General features: G+C 46.0%; 1 protein-coding gene across 5 annotated transcripts in view; it reads left to right on the top strand.

Annotated features, from left to right (window-relative positions):
• Positions 1–19329, top strand: part of LOC127587059 (pyruvate carboxylase, mitochondrial) — an 859607-nt gene that overhangs the window by 101042 nt on the left and 739236 nt on the right. For all 5 annotated transcript variants that reach the window (XM_052045231.1, XM_052045229.1, XM_052045232.1 and 2 more), the window contains 5 exons: positions 4130–4314; positions 6286–6451; positions 8790–8935; positions 11203–11320; positions 15302–15453. In XM_052045231.1, the coding sequence (XP_051901191.1) occupies positions 4130–4314; positions 6286–6451; positions 8790–8935; positions 11203–11320; positions 15302–15453 (767 nt within the window). The remainder of the gene's footprint in view (positions 1–4129; positions 4315–6285; positions 6452–8789; positions 8936–11202; positions 11321–15301; positions 15454–19329) is intronic.

Raw genomic sequence — 19329 nt, 5'->3', positions numbered from 1 at the left:
AGCAAAGGAACAGGCCCTTTGGCCCACAATGTTGTGCTGAACTAACTAAGCTAATAACAACTAATCCCTTCTGCCAGCACATGGTTCATATCCCTCCATTCTCTGCACATTCATGTGCCTATCTAAGAGCCTCTTAAATGCTTCTATCATATAGGCACCTCCACCACTGCCCGTCCAATGCATTCCAGGCACCTAGCACTTTCTGTGTAACAAAAAAACTTGCCCCATACATCTCCTTTGTACTTTCCCTTTCTCACCTTAAAATGCATGCCCTCTAGTGTTAGAAATTTCAAACTTGAGAAAAAGATATCAGCTATCTATGCCTCTCATAATTTTATAAACTTCTATTAGGTCTCCCCTCAGCCTCTATTGCTCCAGAGAAAACAACCCAATTTTGCCCAACCTCTCCTTATAGCACATGCCCTGTAATCCAGGCAGCATCCTGGTGAACCTCTTCTGCGCCCTCTCCAAAGCCTCCACGTCCTTCCCGTAATGGGGCGACCAGAATTGAATGCAATACTCCAGATGTGGCCTAACCAGAGTTTTATAAAGCTGTAACTTCTCACAACCTTTTGCACTGCACTGACTGCTCACTGTGTGGCATCCTGTACATTGGGAAAACCAAACCCAGATCGGGTGATCATGGAACACCTCCATGCATCCACACTGGTGACCTCAAGCGTCCAATTTCCTGTCACTTCAGTTTTCCAACCAACTCTCTCTGACTGCTCTCTGCCTCCAGTACTCCCAACACAAGCTCAAGGAACAGCCTCTTGTTTTTTGACAAGAGGGCACATTGTATCCTTATGGACAGCACTGAGTTCAACAATCTCAGGTTTTGCATCTCACATTTCCGACAGTAATGGCTTTCTTTCCTCTTCTCTATCCTGTTGGTAATTTCACCTGTTCATTTGCCTTCACTTTACACCTTTCCTTATCAACTGGTGCTTTTACTGGACTCCTTCACCCTGCCCTCATCCCTTTCACAGAAGCCCACCATTTGTTTTCTCCTCTTCCCCCCTTGCATTATCAACTGGTTTTCTCTAATTTTTCCAGATGAAAGCTCATTGAGCTGAAACAAATGCTTCCCTCTCCAGAGATGCTGCCTGAACTACTGAATATTTCCACCATTTTCTGTTTTATTCGAAACCTCCACCCCGTCTTAAACATAGAAACATTGAAAACCTACAGCACAATTCAGGCCCTCTGGCCCACAAAGCTGTGCTGAACATGTCCCAACCCTAGAAATTACTAAGCTTACACATAGCCCTCCATTTTTCTCAGCTCCATGTACCTATCCAACAGTCTCTTAAAAGACCCTATCGTATCCGCCTCCACCACCGTTGCCGGCAACCCATTCCACGTACTCACCACCCTCTGAGTTAAAAACTTACCCCTGACATCTCCTCTATACCTCCTCCCCAGCACCTTAAACCTGTGTCCTCTTGTGGCCACCATTTCAGCCCTGGGGAAAAGCCTATCTACCCTATCAATACCTCTCATCATCTTATGTACCTCTATCAGGTCCCCCCTCATCCTCCATCGCTCCAGGGAGAAAAGGCCGAGTTCCCTCAACCTGCTTTCATAAGGCATGCTCCGCATTCCAGGCAGCATCCTAGTAAATCTCTTCTGCACCCTTTCTATGGCTTCCACATCCTTCCTGTAGTGAGGTGACCAGAACTGAGCACAGTACTCCACATGGGGTCTGTCCAGGGACCTATATAGCTGCAACAATACCTCTCGGCTCCTAAATTCAATTCCCCGATTGATGAAGGACAATACACCATATGCTTTCTTAACCACAGAGTCAACCTGTGCAGCCGCTTTGAGCGTCCTATGGACTCGGACCCCAAGATCATTCTGATCCTCCACACTGTCAAGAGTCCTACCATTAAGACTATATTCTGCCATCATATTTGACCTACCAAAATGAACCACTTCACACATCTGGGTTGAACTGCTTCTGCCACTTCTCAGCCCAACTTTGCATCCTATCTATGTCCCTCTGTAACCTCTGACAGCCCTCCAAACTATCCACAACACCCCCAACCTTTGTGTCATCCGCAAACTTACTAACCCACCCCTCCACTTCCTCATCCAGGTCGCTTATAAAAATCACAAAAAGCAAGGGTCCCAGTACAGATCCCTGAGGTACACCACTGGTCACCGACCTCCATGCAGAATGCGACCCTTCAACAACCACTCTTTGCCTTCTGTGGGCCAGCCAGTTCTGGATCCACACTGCAATGCCCCTTTGGATCCCATGCCTCCTTACTTTCTCAATAAGCCTTGCATGGGGTACCTTATCAAACGCTTTGCTGAAATCCATATACACTACATCTACTACTCTCCCTTCATCGATGTGTTTAGTCGCATCCTCAAAAAATTCAATCAGGCTCATAAGGCAGGACCTGCCCTTGACAAAGCCGTGCTGACTATTCCTAATCATATTATACCTCTCCAAATGTTCATAAATCCTGCCTCTCAGGATCTTCTCCATTAGCTTACCAACCACTGAGGTGAGACTCACTGGTCTATAATTCCCTGGGCTATCCCTACTTTCTTGACTAAGGGAACAACATCCGCAACCCTCCAATCTTATGGAACCTCTCCCGTCTCCATCGACGATACAAATCATCGTCAGAGGCTCTGCAATCTCTTCCCTCGCCTCCCACAGCAGCCTGGGGTACATCTCATCCGGTCCCGGTGACTTATCCAACTTGATGCTTTCCAAAAGTTTCAGCACCTCCTCTTTCCTAATAGCTACATGCTCAAGCTTTTCAGCCCACTGCAAGTCCCCACTACAATCCCCCAGATCTTTTTCCATAGTGAATACTGACGTAAAGTATTCATTAAGTACCTCCACCATTTTTGCCGGATCCATACACAGTTTCCCACTACTGCACTTGATAGGCCCTATTCTTTCACATCTTATCCTCTTGCTCTTCACATACCTGTAGAATGCCTTGGAGCCTTCAATCATTGATTATGTTGCTGACCCGTTTGTTGCATTGTCAGTGATACATATCAAGTGAAACAGCCAGTCAGTCCCCAACTGAAGTAAATGTGTTCATTTCTGAGTTGCACCTCCCAATAGACATTTTGGCCTTTGAGGAGACCGAGGACAGATTCACCTGGCTTATACTGGCGTTCAAAGAGTTAAATCCTAAGGATAAGTTTTGTGCTCCAGACTTTCATTTCTGAACTATGAGTTAGTCTAATTAATACATTTGTGATAAATGAATAGAAACTACTACTGGCAGAAGAATCCAGTCCTAAAATTAGTCATGGAGTCATTGAGTAATACAGCACAGAAACAGGACCTTTGGCCAAACTCTTCCATGCCGACCAAGATGCCCATCTAAACTAGTCCCATTTGCCTGTATTTGGCCTGTATCCCTCTAAACCTTTCCTATCCATGTACCTGTCCAACTGTATTTTAAATGTTATTTTACCAACCTCAACCACTTCCTCTGGCAGCTCATTCCATATATGCATCACCCTCAGTGTGAAGAAATTACCCCCAGACCCCTTTTAAATCTCTCCCCTTAAACCTATGCCATCTAGTTTTAATCCCTTTTCATGGGGAAAAGAGTGTCTGTATTACCCCTATCTATGCCACTTCACCTCTATACTGTTACCCCTCAGTCTCCTATGTTCCAAGCTCTCCCTTTAACTCAAACCCTTAAGTCCTGGGAACATTCTCATAAATCTCCTTTGCACTCTTTCCATCTTAATGATATCTTTCCAATAACAGGGTAACCAAAACCATACACCGTACTCCAAGTGTGGCCTCACCAATGCCTTGTAGAACTATAACTTAACGTCCCAACTCCTATACTCGATGCCCTGACTGATGAGTATAGTGTTTCATGAGTTTCAAGCATTTCTCCACACAGTCGGCAGTGGACCTAGCTCTCCAAAAGCTGCTGAAGTCAAGGTGGTCAACAGCATGCTTCAGAACTGGGACTGATAGATTCTTGTCAGACAGGATATAGAAGGTTTTGGAGCCAAGATGGGTTGAGGGCCTTCAGTTCGGGGTAATGTTTAGATAAGATACGATTAAATGGTAAAGCAGTTTCCTACCTAACGACATGCTGTGCTGCCTGATGTTTCTCCCTGTGATTAGGTGAGATTGCGATCAGGGTCTTCCGAGCATGCACCGAGCTTGGGATCCGCACCGTGGCAGTCTACTCCGAGCAGGACACGGGACAGATGCATAGACAGAAGGCCGACGAAGCCTACCTGATTGGGAAAGGACTGCCTCCTGTTCAAGCCTACTTGCACATCCCTGACATCATTAAAGTGGCCAAGGCAAGTATCGTCTTCACCACTCAATGGCCATGTCCTACTCTGGTAATGCCTTGGACGTATTGAACTACAAGCTGTTTCAGTTACTTGCTGTGATAGTTCTGTACAAAGAGCATTTGGTCCCGTTAATCCCAACCATAAAATGACTGGATTGTCAATCTAAGAATAACATCTGGTTCCCTGATGTCCTTTAGGAAAAGAAATCTGTGGCCTGTACCAGGTCTGGCCCATACATGACTCCCATCTCAGCAGTGTGGTTGTTTGTTATCTGCCTCCTTAACTCAGGGAGAATTAGGGATGGACAATTAATGATGGTGTTGCCACCAGTGACTGTATCTCTGTGAATGTACAAAATAATTAAAAATAACAGTATTCATGCACGTAGCCCAATGGCCTCCAGGCACTCAAAGGAATCCTAGTGACAAGGATGGGGAGATTAACTTTCCTGTCAACCTCCGACTGTGGTTTGTACCTTCTTGCACTGACCGGGCGGTCTAGTTTGAGAGGTTCTGGTACAAATGGTGGGGCTGGAGAGTTGAGTGGTGGCAATGAGGAGAAATGGCAGGAGCTCATTACAGTTCCATTTCACATTCAGCGGCTGTCGAACAAGACAGGCAGGAGTGTGGGGGCCATGGCTTCCTTAGGAATGAGGAGAGGGGAAGACCAGGAGACCAGGGGTATGGTGTGGAGATGGAGGGGATAAGATGAGTGCTCAGGAAGGGCGAAGATTGGATCAGCTGGGATGCGGTGGGAGGAGGTGTTGGGTCTGTGGTTTAGTGGGTAAAGGGAGGGAGAGGTGATTACAGGGCGGGGTGGGATGTTGTATGGTGGGGGGGAAGAGGGTGATCAGGAGATGGAAAGGCATCCACTGGGGCTGTGGTACTTTTTGAGTGGGTGGGTTGGGGGAGAGGGACGGTGTAGAGGCTTGTGTGGTGTAGTCTGGGGAGAAAGAGAGGCTGAGAGTGTGGTGTGGAATACGGTTTGGTGTGTTGTGGGAAGTGGGCGGGGGTTGGCAAGGAGGGAAAGGCCAGAGATCAGGGCTGAAGAAGTGACGTGGAGGATGGGTAAGCAGCAGTTATGGTGTAGGGATGTGCACAGTGAAGGAGAGAGCCAACTGGGAGAAGGATGTCATGACGCTGAGGCTCAGGGGAAGGGAAAGATGCAGGTGGTGGCGACTAGGAATGCACGGTGTGGTCCTGTGATGATCTGCTTCATCACTGTGAAATGATTGAAAGAAATTCATCATTCCTCCCCTGTGGCAGCTGCGAAGATGATATTTCCCCTGGCGATGTGACTGGAACTAGGGCCACAGTCTCAGAGTAAAGGGTTGGCCAATCAGGACAGAAATGAAGGGAGATTTCTCCACCCGAAAGGCACTGAATATTGGAACTGTTGACCCAGAAGGGCTGTGGAGGCTCTGTTGTTGAGTACATTCGCGGCAGGAATTGATCCCTGTCATATGCATGAACAGAGGCTTTTTCCCTTCAGGTTGGGTGAGATTAGAACTAGAGGTCATAGGTTTAGGGTGAAAGGTGAAATATTTAAGGGGAACCTGAGGGGAAACTTCTTCACTCAGAGGGTGGTGCGAGTGTGGAACGAGCTGCCAGCAGAAGTGGTGGATGCGGGTTCAATTATAACGTTTAAGAGAAGTTTGGACAGGTGCATGGATGGGAGGGGTGTGGAAGGATATGGTCTGAGTGCAGGTAGATGGGACTAGGCAGAAGGTTGGCATGGACTAAATGGGCTGAATGGCCTGTTTCAATGCTGTAGTATTTCATGACTGCATGACTCTATATCCAACAATATATCAAGGGACACAGAGTGAGTGGGTGCGAGTGGTGCTGAGGTAAAAGCTCAGCGGTGTTGTACTGAATGGTGGAGCTGACACGAGGGGTTGGTTTCTTTGGTTTAGTGAGACACACTTCATTGTTTGTTCAAACTTCTCATTTACTCCTTGATGCTGACCGCTTTCAGGAGAATGAAGTGGATGCGATTCACCCGGGCTACGGATTCCTGTCAGAGAGAGCGGACTTTGCACAGGCCTGCGTGGATGCTGGAGTGCGCTTCATTGGACCCTCCCCCGACGTGGTGCACAAAATGGGTGACAAAGTGGAGGCTCGTGCCATTGCCGTCGAAGCTGGTATCCGTCACTGTTCCCTTCTCTTTTCCTGGCTCTCGCTCTGTTAGTGTTCTTGTTTCTGTCTTTACCAGCTGTACACAAGTGGAATTATTCAAGGATATTAGTTCTAGTTTTTGGGAAGTTTGAGGGCAGTCAAAGCAGTTTTCCTTCGGCAGCATTGATCCTCACCATTGCATGGTGGTTGCAGTGTTCATTGGGGAAAAAGTCTCAAGCTGCAGCTTTGTAGGCAAAATATGTACTCGCAGTTCACTGACGACACAAGGATTGGCAGAGTTGTGCAGTATGGAATATCCAGGGTTATATCGATGTGTTGGTGAAATGGGCTGAGAAATGGCAGATGGAGTTTAATCTAGACAAATGTGAGGTGACATGCTTTGGGAGTAATAATGAGGCTAGGACATACACCATGAATGCTTGGGTCCCAGGGTACTGAGGAACAGAGGGACCTTGGTGTACAGGTCCAGATACCCTTGGAGGTGGTAGTGCAGGTAGATAATGTCGTTAGGAAGGCATATTGAACACTGGCCTTCATTAGTCAGGATACTGAATACAGAAGCAGGGAGGTTATTCTCCAACTTTATAAACCATTGGTCACACCTCAGCTGGAGTACTGTGTGAGTTCTAACCACCACCCTATAGGAAGGATGTGACAGCACTGGAGAGGATACAACAGAGATTCACCCAGATGTTGCTTGGGATGGAGTGTTTTAGTTATGAGGAGAGACTGGAGAGGATGGGTCTGTTCTCCCTGGGAGTAGAAGAAGTTGAGAGGACATGATTGAGGTATATAAAATTGTGGGGTATAGATAAGGTAGACTGCCCATATCAGAGGTAGATAGAATGATAGATTTAGGGTAAGATGGGAGAGATTTAGATGGGATCCAAGGGGGACCTAATGCTGGGAGATGGGATTAGTGGGTATGGTTCAGCATGGATATGGTGTGCCAAGTGGCCTGTTTCCATGCTGTGCGTCTCTGTGAACCAGTGTTCACCATTCCTTTATTGTGATCTGTGGTACTAATGTGGTTTCCTGATTTGTACCTGCTGAAAACATCCCAAGCCTGGAAAAAACTTGTTCAACATGTACATTCAGCCTCAAGTGCATTATTCCGGTTTATGAGCAGGGTGGTGTGCCAGAGCTGTACCTGCTGGGGCATGTGTCTCTCATGTAGTTAAGTCTTTGTGTGCCTCTATATACTACAGACCCCCCAGTAGCCACCAGGATATTGAGGAAAGGATATGCAGGCAGATGAGGGAAAGGTGCAGAAACAACAGGGTTTTTGTAGGGGGTGACTTCAACTTCCCCAATATAGACTGGGATCTCCTTAGTGCAAGAGGGTCAGATGGGGTAGAATTTTTAGGTGCATCCAGGAGGGTTTCTTAAATCAGTATGTAGATAGTCCAACGAAAGGATGGATCATACTGGTGTTGGGAAATGAGCCTGGCCAGGTGGCTGACCTTTCAGTGGGGGAACATTTTGGAAACAGTGATCACAACTCCTTAAGTTTTAAGATAGTTATGAGTAAGGATAAGTATGGACCTTGCAGGAGATTATTAAATTGGGAGAGCTGTTTTTGGGCAAATCCACATCTGACATGTGGAGGGTGTTTAAAGACCAATTGCACAGAGAACAGAGTTCCAGGAAGAAGGAGGAACAAGGATGGCAAAGTAAGGGATCGTTGGATGACGAGTAAAGTTGTGCATTTAATTAAGAAGATAAAGGAAACATATATAAGGTTTGCGAAGTTAAAATCAAACAGGGCCCTTCAGGCATATAAAGAAGCCAGAGAAGAACTCAAGAAGGGAATTAGGAGAGCTAGGAGGGTCCATGAAAAGTCCTTGGCAAGTAGCATTAAAGAGAATCCCAAGGCATTCAATACATCAAGAGCAAGAGGATAACTCGGGAGAGGGTAGGACCATTCAACGATAAAGGACAGAACATGTGCTTGGAGGCAGAGGATGTTAGCGAGGTCCTAAATGAGTACTTTGCATTGGTTTTTACCAAGAAGAAGGATGGAGGAGAGTGAGGTCAGTGTGGAGCGTGCTAATGTGCTGGGGCTTTTTGAGATAAAGATGCATACTATCCCATATACCAGGTCCGTAGCCATCTACGACTTAATGATTCAAGTGCTTGTCTAGATACTTATTAAACGTTGTGAGAGTCCCTGCCTCCACCACCTGCTCAGGAGTTGTGCATAGTGCTGCTCTGATGCAAAGCTCTCTGATAGCAAGTGTCAGACCAAGTTATCCACTTTACCCCTTGATGGCAAACATACCAAAGGGACAGGCACAAGAAAAGACCATGTGTGAGATGCAACACTATCCTTTCACTTTCTAGGTGTTCCAATTGTACCAGGATCCTCAGCGCCTGTAACATCTCTGGCTGAAGCCCAAGAATTCGCCAACACATATGGCTACCCAATCATGTTCAAAGCTGCTTATGGAGGTGGTGGCAGAGGAATGAGAGTGGTCCGTGACTATGAGGTAAGGTGCTCTCAATATCATTGTGTGGGTCAAACATGAGAAACATATTTGGGTTCAGGGGCAAAATTAAAAAGCAGAATAAGAAAATGGCTGCGGTATTAAGCAAGTATTCTGTATTTGCAAGCACTGTAGAAGACACAGTAAATAGAGGAACTAAAGGTCGAATGAGAAACCAAATAGTAAAGATGTAATAGTAGATTCAAAGCAACCAAAGATTCAAAAGGAGGTGTCTGAGGTGATATCAGATGCGTTACTGGCGACCTCCCAAAGTTCTTGAGATCCTGGAGAAGTCTGTAGGAAGATAGAAAAGAATGGAAAAAAGGGGAAAATAAAGAACGATAGTTATTGATCCAACATTTGTGTGGAAAGTGCTGGAATTCATTACTGGAGTGGGTAATAGGGCATGATAGATCTTATGAGGATAAGGCAGAGCTGGCATGATTTCATGAGAGAGACAATCTGATAAATCAAGGAGAGTTTTTGGTGGATAGAACTAACAGGATAGATGGGCCACCAGTGGATGGAATGTATCTGGCTGATCATGGGAGATTAACCCACAACTGTTGATTGAAAAACAGCTGAAATATCAGCTATAGAGCCTTAAAACAGTAGAGAAACAGGCCCTTTGGTGCACCATTTCTACGGCAACCATTAAGTAATCCCATTGACCAGGTTTGGTCCATAGCCTACTGTGCCTTGACTATTGAAACGCTTGTCTAGGTTGTTCTTCTGCTGTGAGAGTCCCTTCCTCCACCACCACTCAAGCAGTGTGTTCCAGATTCCATCCCTCTCTGGGTGAAGAAGTTCTTTATTTTGTCCTCTGTCAACCTCTTATCCCCTTAAATTAAAACTCTGGTTTTACACATCTCAGTTATGGGGGAAAGTTTCTTACTATCTACCCTATCTATGCCCCTCATTTTGTACACCTGTATCATGTCTCTCCCTCAGCTTCCCTCGGTCCCAGACTATTTGGTTGCTCCTTATAACTAAAGCCCTCTACTCCTGGTGACAGTCTTGGGAATCTTTTCTGCACCCTCTCCAACTTAATGACATCCTTCCTATTGCTAGGCAACCAGAACTGCACACAATACTCCAAGTGTAGTCTCACCAATAACTTGTTTAATTGTACTATGATGTCCCAGCTCCTGTACTCAATACTCTGGCCAATGAAGGCAAGGGTGCGAAAAGCCTTCTTCACCACCCTGGCTACGTATTGCCACTTTCAGAGAACTGTGTACCTAGGTACTGGGTGTCCCTATTCTACAACACTCTCCAGAGCCCCACCATTTACTGGGTAAGTTCTGCGACTGGGTTCAATTTCGGCCGCTGTCTGTAAAGAGCTTGTACGTTCTCCCCGTAACTGCGTGGGTTTCCTCCGGGTGCTCCGGTTTCCTCCCACATTCCAAAGACAAACGGGTTAGGAAGTTGTGGGCATGCTATGTTGGCACAGAAGCGTGGTGACACTTGCGGGCTGCGCCCCGAGCACTCTACACAAAAGGTGCATTTCACTGTGTGTTTCGATGTATATGCGCCTAATAAAAATATCTTATCATTATCTTACCTCGCACTTGTCTGAGTTAAATTCCTTCTGTCATTCCTTGCCCAACTTGCCCAGTCCATCTAGATCCTGTTGTAATCATAGGTAACCTTCTTCACCCGTCCACTGTATCACCAATTTTGGTGTCATCCGCAAATTTACTAACCATGTCCACTACATTCTCATTAATATAGATGACAAACAGCAGGGGACCCAGCACCAATCCCTGAGGCACACCACTGATCACAGGCCTCCAATCTGAAAAGCAACCCTCCACCACGACCCGCTGACTCCTTCCACCAAGCCAATTTTGGATCTAATTGGCTGTCTCATCCTGGATCCCATATAATCTAATCTTTCAGACTATCCTACAATGTGGGACCTTGTCAAAGGCCTTGCTGGAGTACGTGGGAAGTTATTGAAAGAGTGGAGTGAAAGAGAGGGAGAGAGAGAGGGAGTGACAAGCAACAGTGTAAATAAATCATAATGAAGGGTTGCATCCCTCTGGCCTCACAGTACTTCTGCCAATTCAATTTTATAAGAATACCCATGGGATCCAATGGGCTGGATGCTGGTTTTCAGTGGGGACTGGGTGCCGGAGGCAAGTCCCCGCAGAGAGAGGAAAGCACAAAACACGCCTGGAAAGAATGTGGTCATGGCTTGAAGTCAACTCCTTAAGACTGCGATAAGTTCAGCATTTTAAATTTTCTGTGATTGCTGTTTTCTGTAGGAGCTGGAGGAGAACTACCAGCGAGCTTACTCTGAGGCCCTGTCTGCTTTTGGAAACGGAGCTCTGTTCATCGAGCGGTTCATCGAGAGACCCAGGCATATTGAAGTACAGATACTCGGTAAGCCTGATTTAAGAATAAACAAATTCTGAGCAGCCTTTGAGAGAGAAGATGGTCAAAAGTCACATTTTTAGGCTTTCATAGGCCTCATAGATGCCATATACCCTCTATAAGTGACTGGCTAGTGAGAGACTCTTGAATGAGGGGACACAGATACAAGGTGGGGGGGTGGTCATTTGGAACTGAGGTGTGTGGGAACCACTTCTTGCAGAGGGCGGCGAACCTCTGGAAATCTGTACCCCAGATGGTGATGGAGGCTGGATCACTGGAGAGATTTAAAGAGGAAGAACGTAGATGAGGAGATGAAGCCTTAGGTAGATCAACCGATCAAATTGAATGGTGGGACAGCCTTGAGGGGCCGAGTGGCCTGCTCCTCCTCCTGGTTTCTGATGTTTTGATCTTCTCTCAAGCTGACCCATGTGAGTATTTCCCATGTTCAATGGTTGAATTGTAAGGGAAGCCAGATATTGTGATATTTATCACCCAAAGGGAAGCCACAATCCAAGAGCAAGCACAGCTTCTCCACTTCTCCCTCCTGTAGAACTTTTTAGTGGCAATTGTAGTTTTATTGCTCAATTCAATCCAACATATTAGGTTTGAGAAATTCGTCCTGTGTTTAAATCCTCCAATGGCCTTGGCCATTCCTGTCCATGCAACCTCTTACAGCCACCCAAGATTCTCCAATTCTGGCCCCTAAAAAGCTCACAATTTTAATTGTTGTCCCTTTGACTGCCTAGGCCTTGAACTCCACAATTCTCTCCCTAAACATCTCCACCTCTATTTCCTCCTTTATGACACACAATAAACCCTGCCTCCTCGACCAAGTTAATATTCTTCTTGGTTAAGACTGCGACGTGCATTGAATGGAGATGAATTTCTCCAGGCATCCAAGTTTGAGAAGAATGGTTTGTCCTGATTGATGGAGTCAAAGGCTGTTATGAGGTGAAAGATAGGTCATGTGTAGTGGGTGTTGTTGCATTCTGAATTACTGTTGGGCTAACTTGTCCACAACAGACCCAATCTCAATGCAGGCTGATGTTAAGCAAGGCTGCGTCACAGCCTCACACAGTTACTTGGGGCACATCTCACCAGTTCCCAGAATTTTATCCACCTTTAAGCCCACTAATTCCTCTTCCTTTTTAAAAATAACATTTTAGAATTTCACTGTCTCCCTCCCTTCTCCTTCCCTTTGGTGAATACAGGTGAAAAGTTTTCACTTAAGATCTCTCCTACATCCTCTGGCTCCACACACTTTTGTCCCTTTTGGGCCCTAACCTTTCCCTGGTTACCCCTTGCCCTATATGTACTTACAGAATGCCTTGGGATATTCCTTAATCTTGTCCTCTAATGATATTTGAGTCCCCTCTTTGCCCACCTGACTTCTTTTTACGTACCCCACCCTGAAGGGTCCTCCTGCTTTCAGTTCTCTATACTTGAAATACTTGGAATATGCTTTCTTTTTGAAATTTATGCAACCCTTGATATCCCTTGACATCCAGGGTTCCTAGACTTGCCATCCTTACCTTTCACCCTTAAGCAAAATCTTTGGCCCTGAGTGCATATTGTTTCATTTTTGAATGTCTCCCACATGTCAGATGTAGACCTGCCTGCTTTAGCCAGGTCCTTCCCCCAATTCAGGATCTTAATTCTTGAAACATCCTTATCCCTTTCAATAATTACCTCGAAGATAACAGAGTTTAGGTCACTGTCTCCAAAATGCTCTCCTACTGACATTTCAACCACTTGCCTGACTACATTCTCTCAGAATAGGTCCAAAACTGCCCCTTCTTTAGTAGGGCTATCTACCTACTGGCTCAAAAAGAGCTCTTGGACACAATGGAAAAATTCCTGGCAGAGAAGGTGAAGGAGAATCTCAATTTATCTCACATACATTCAGAACAGGAGGATAATCAAGGAAAGAGGAAGCCACCTAAGGGACAAAGGGACATGTGTGCCAGGGGATATGGATGAGGTCTTAAATGAATACTTCTCATCTGTATTCACTAAGGAGAAAAACACAGTAGTTGGAGGGTCGAGGGAGAGGTTTGGTGATATTCTGGTACATGTTAGCATTCAGGAGGATGAGTGAGATACTTTAGACCATATAAAGATTGATCAATCCCCAGAATCTATGGGAGACAAGGGAGCAAATTGCTGAAGCCCTTACAGGAAATGTTTGCATCTTCATTAGCCTCAGGTGAGGTAACTGATGACGGAAGGTTAGCAAATGTGATTCTTTTATTCAAGAAGGGCAGCAGGATAAGCCAAGTAGTTACACCCAGTGAATGGCAGGGAAACAATTAGGATTTATTTCCACTTGGAAAGGCAAGGATTGATTAGGGATAATCAGCACGGCTTTATTCATCGAAAGTCCTGCCTAAGTTGATTGAATTTTTTGAAGAGGTAACCAAGTATATTGATGAGGGCAGTGCAGTAGATATTGTCCATATGGACTTTAATCAGGCCTTTCACAATGGTAGGCCGATCCAAAAGATTAGAGCCCATGGGATCCAAGGCAAATTAGCAAATTAGATCCAACATTGAGTTGGTAATAGAAGGCAGAAGGTGGTAGTGGGTTGTTTTTCTGAACAGAAGTGTGTGACTGATGGTGTACCACAAAGCTCGGTGCTGTGACCCTTGATGTTTGCGATGTACATTCATGACTCAGATGTGAATATAGGAGGTATGATTAATAAGTTTGCAGATAACATGGAAATTGGTAGTGTTGTTTATGGTGAGGAGGGTGGCCTTAGGCAATAGGATGATACCAATCAGCTGGAAAGTTGGATGGAGCAATGGCAGAGGAAATTTAATTCTGACAGGTGTGAGGTGATACACTTTGGGAAGTCGGGTAAGGGTAGAAGATGCCAGTAAATGGTAGGGCCCAAGGGGGTGTTGATGAACAGAGGAACCTTAGGGTACACCCATAGGTACCAAGTGCTATAGGTACCAACTAGCAAGTGGCAGCACAGGTGGAGAAGATGGTGAAGAAGGGCACATGGGATTCTTACCTTCTTCATCAGCCATGGACCAGAATGTAAGAGCAGGGATGTTGTGTTACAACATTATAAAATGTTGGTTAGGCCGTACTGAGTACTGTGCACAGTTCTGGTCGCCGCACTGTATTGCACTGGATAGAGTACAGAGGAAAGTCACTAGGATGTCGCCTGGATTGGACCATTCTGGTTATAAGGAGAGATTGGATAGGCTGGGTTTGTTTACTGTGGAGCGGAGGAGGCTGAGGGGGACCCGACAGACATATACAAAATTATCATGGGGATAGACAGGGAAGATAATAAAAGTCTTTTCCTCTTGGTGAGGTACCTAAAACAAGAGGACATAGGAACAAGGTGAGAGGTAGGAAGCTTAGAGGGGAGCTGATGGGGGAATTTTTTAACACAATGTTTGGAATCTGGAACACATTGTCTGGGGCGGTGGTGGAGGCAGAGGCTCTCACAACATTTAGGAAGTATTTAGATAAGCATAGAAGGCCAAGGACCAATTGTGGGTAAATAGTACAGTCAACAGTCAGCATGGACAAGGTGGGCCGAAGGTTCTCCTCTGCTGTGTGACCCCGTGACTCTGTGGTGCATTGCTGACTCTGGAGGGAATTGACAGCTACAAAGTGAATAACTCACCGGCAGTTCTCGCACTCCAGCATGAGAAGACCAGACTGTCCGAGAAGTGCCCAATGACCGCCCCTGCTCCCCCACCCACCCCTGCTCCCCCACCCACCCCAACCCCAGGACAGGGTGGTCCGAGTTACCTGCAGTGTTGTGACAGGAAACCACCAGGTTTGCAGGAGTGCAGGATGCAGGAGTGACTCACAGTCAAGTTTCTGGAGCGACCCGAAATCCAGCAGAAATGGTTAATATCAGGTCTCACTTCCTGCAGCTCCCCAGCACTGAGAGTACAGCATCATACCATCGAATTTCTTGACACAGATCTGTCTGATCATTCGAACTGTTTTTACTCCTCTAGGCGATAAGTACGGGAATGTGATCCACTTGTACGAGAGAGACTGCTCCATCCAGCGACGTCACCAGAAGGTGGTGGAGATAGCCCCTGCGGCTCAGCTGGACCAGCATTTGAGAGACCGGCTCACCTCCGACGCAGTCAGACTGGCCAAACGGGTAAGGGTTGTGATTCAACATCTTAAGGGACATCGATGTTGATAACCTCCGGCACAGTGGTGCAGCCAGTCGATCTGCTACCTTGCAGCTCCAGTGACCTGGGTTCAGTTCTGACCTTGGGTCTTGTCTGTGTGGAGTTTGCACGTTCTCCCTGTGATGGCGTGGGTATCCCCGCCCAGTGCTCCAGTTTCCTCCCACATCCCAAAGATGTGTGGCTCAGTAGGTTAATTGGCAGCTGTAAATTGCCCCTCGTGCAGATTAGTAGTAGAATCTGGGGAGAATTAATGGAGCTGAGAGAGAATAAAATAGGATTAGTGTAAATGGGTGCTTGATGGTTAGTGTGGGCTCAGTGAGCCGCAGAGCCTCTTTCTGTGCTGTCTGACTGTATGACTACTCGCATTTGAAAAGGACAGACGGACAGTCAGCATAGCTTTGTGTGGGGGAAGTCACGTCTCACAAACTTGATTGAGTTTTTTGAGGAGACGATGAAGGTGATTGATGAGGGTAGATCCGTGGATGTTGTTTACATGGACCTCAATAAAGCCTTCCACGAGGTTCCTCATGGTAGCTTGATCCAGAAGATTAAGTCACATGCGATCCACAGTGAGTTGGTAGACTGCATTTAAAATTGGCTTGGTCACAGAAGAGAGAGGGTGTTTGACTGGTGGTCTGTGACTTGTGCTTTTCTACAAGGATCAGTGCTGGGACCTCTGTAGTTTGTAATATATACAAATGATTTGGACAAAAATGTAGGCAGGCTTATAGTAGTTTGCGGACAATACAAAAATGGGTGGACATGTGGATAGTGAAGAAGGTTGTCAAAAGATTCTGCAGGATATAGACCGGTTGGGAATTTGGGTGGAGAAATGGCAGGTAGAGTTTAATCCGGACAAGTGTGAGGTGTTGCACTTTGGGAGGTCAAATGCAAGAGCAAAGTATACAGTAAATGGCAGGAACTTTAGGAGCATTGATGTACAGAGGGATCTTGGGGTGCAAGTCCATACATCTCTGAAAGTGGCAACACAAGTGGATATGTAGGTTGAGTATAGAAGTTGGGAAGTCATGTTGCAGCTGTATAAAACTTTGGTCACATTTGGAGTATTGTGTGCAGTTCTGGTCACTCCATTACAGGAAGGATGTGAGGCCTTTGCAGAGGATGCAGAAGTAGTTCACCAGGATGTTGCCTGGATTGGAAAGTATCAGCTATAAGGAGGCATTAGAGAAACTTGGATTATTTTCGCTGGAGTGTTGGAGACTTGATGGAAGTATATAAAATTTTGAGAGGCATAGAGAGTGTAAGAATATTGTTTCCTCAGTGTGGAAATGTCAAATACGAGACGACGTAGCTTTAAGGTGAGAGGGGGAAAGTTTAAAGGAGATTTACAAGGCAAGTTTTTTTCTTCACAGGGTGGTAGGTGCCTGGAAGGTTCTGCCAGGGAGGTCGTAGAAGCAGATGCGATAGCAATGTTGAAGAAGCATTTAGACAGGCACATAAACAAGCAGGGAATGGAGGGATACACACCATGTGCAGGCAGATGGGATTATGAATAGCATCATGGACAGTCCAGACAAGATGGTCTGAAGGGCCTGTTCTTGTGCTGTACTGTTCTATCTTGTTCTCTTCAATGTTATGACTCTGTCCAGTGAGCATTTGGTGCACAAGTTTAATTATTGGTAAGCACCAAGATATATTTTTGCTTCCGGAATTATGCAGTCTCCATTTAGTTGCACTGAAAGCTTTGAGCCTGAGGCCCAACTGGGGTTTGCATGGTTTCAGTGGAAGCTGATGCTTCGCAGCAGGGAGGCACCTGGTGAGGCGTAATGAGCTGGCAAGTAGGTCTCCGGTGGCAACTGCTAAGGCTCTTCCCCTGAACATCCCGATGGCCCGTGGCAGAAGGCGAGGCTCAGTCAAAGCCTCGCCTCCTGTCAAACCTGTCAAGACTTGTAAGAATTTTTAAATGTCTCATTCAAAAGCCATTCACATTCTTTGAATAACTAAAATAAAATTACATTTTTAATTGATTCAAAAATATAATTAAAGATATTAAAAGTAAGTAAAATGAATAAGGAAAATGTATACACTTTTTTTCTTCCAAATCTGTGGATCAGTATTTCCCGTTCAGGATCCCCAGCCAGGATTCTGGTGCTGTGTCACATCTGGCTGATGCAAGGTGCAGTAACGTTGGGCAAACCCAGCAAGTTTAAGGTCTGCTGTAAGTTCAGGACTTACCTGTGAGCAGGTAAACATCAGTGATTCCCCTTGGGACCAGCAACTGTGGCCGGCACAGTCTAGCCACCAGCAACTCCATCTCACCATTACACCCCTTGTTCAGGCAGAGTAGCAATTCTCATTTGTGGCATCATATTTCAGCCTGAGCTACATTTCAGCTGAATATCCTTTCCTGGAGTCCTTGAGCAATACAGCACAGAAACAGGCCCTTCAGTCACGTAGATCAACCATCCATTTTTCACTAATCCGACACGAACCCATTTCATTCTCTCCACATTCCCATCGACTACCCCTGTGGGTGCAGTTTACAGCAGATAATTAATCTACCAACCCAGATGTCTTTGGGATGTGGGAAGAAACTGGAACACCCAAGGGAAACCCAGACTGTCACAGGGAGAACATGTAAACTCCACACAGACAGCGCCGGAGGTCAGGATTGATTCCAGGGTGCTGGAGCTGTGGGGCAGCTCTTCCTACAGCACTGTCTTTTTGTCTGTAGATTGTCGTACGATCAATGGAATAGTGTGTTAGAACATGTTATCTAAGATTACAATGGGATCTTGTTCAACTGGGCCAGTGGGCTGAGGAATGGCAGGTGATTTAATTTCAAAAAATGTGAGGTGTTCTGCATTTTGGTAACATGAACCAGAGCAGGACTTGCACAGCGAACGGCAGGGCCCTGGGGGATGTTGTAGTACAGAGGGTAGAGGTACATAATTACTTGAAAGTGACAACACAGGTAGACGGGATGGTGAAGAAGGCATTTGGCATGCTGGTCTTCATCGGTCAGAATATTGAGTACAAGAGTCGGAATGTGATGTTACCACTGGACAAGGCACTGGTAAGGTCACATTTGAAGTACTGCATGCACTTCTGTTCGCTTTGCTATAGGAAGGATGTCACTAAACTGGAGAGGGTGCAAGAAAGATTACGAATATGTTACTGGGACTGGAGGTTGTAAGGGTTGTAAGGAGTGGCTGGATAGGCTAAGATTTTTTTCCCTGGAGCGTAGGAGGCTGAGGGGTGACCTTAAAGAGGTCTGTGAAATCGTGAGGGGCAGAGATAAGGTGAATGGTCAGTCATTTTGCCAGAGTAGGGGAGTCCAAAACCAGAAGGCAAAGTTTGAAAGTGAGAAGGGAAAGATTTAAAAGGGACCTGAGGGGCAACTTTTTCACACAGAGGTGGGTACGTGGAATGAGCTGCCAGAGGAAGTGGTAGAGGCAGGTACAGTTACAATATTTAAGAGACATTTGGACAAGTATAGGGATAGGAAAGGTTTGGAGGGACATGGGCCAAACACAGGCAGATGGGACTATCTGAGTTAGGCTATTTCTTTAGCACAGACAAGTTCGACTGAAGGGCTTGTTTCCGCGCTGTGTAACTCTATGCCTCTAGCTCTATGTAGGACATAGAACACTACAGCACAGTACAGACCCTTCGGCCCACAATGTTGTGCCGATATTTTATCCTGCTCTAAGATCTATCTAACCCTTCCCTCCCACATAGCCCCTATTTTTCTGTCATTCATGTGTCTATCTAAGAGTCCCTTAAATGTCCCTAATGTATCTACCCCCACAACCTCTGCAGGCAGTGCGTTCCACGCACCCACCACTCTCTGTGTAAAAAAGTTACCCTTGACATCCCCC

This window comes from Pristis pectinata, chromosome 38 (genome assembly GCF_009764475.1).
Source record: "Pristis pectinata isolate sPriPec2 chromosome 38, sPriPec2.1.pri, whole genome shotgun sequence".
Classification (NCBI taxonomy): Eukaryota; Metazoa; Chordata; class Chondrichthyes; order Rhinopristiformes; family Pristidae; genus Pristis; species Pristis pectinata.
The sequence above is the reverse complement of the archived record's forward strand: the minus strand, read 5'-3'. Positions and strand labels throughout refer to the sequence as shown.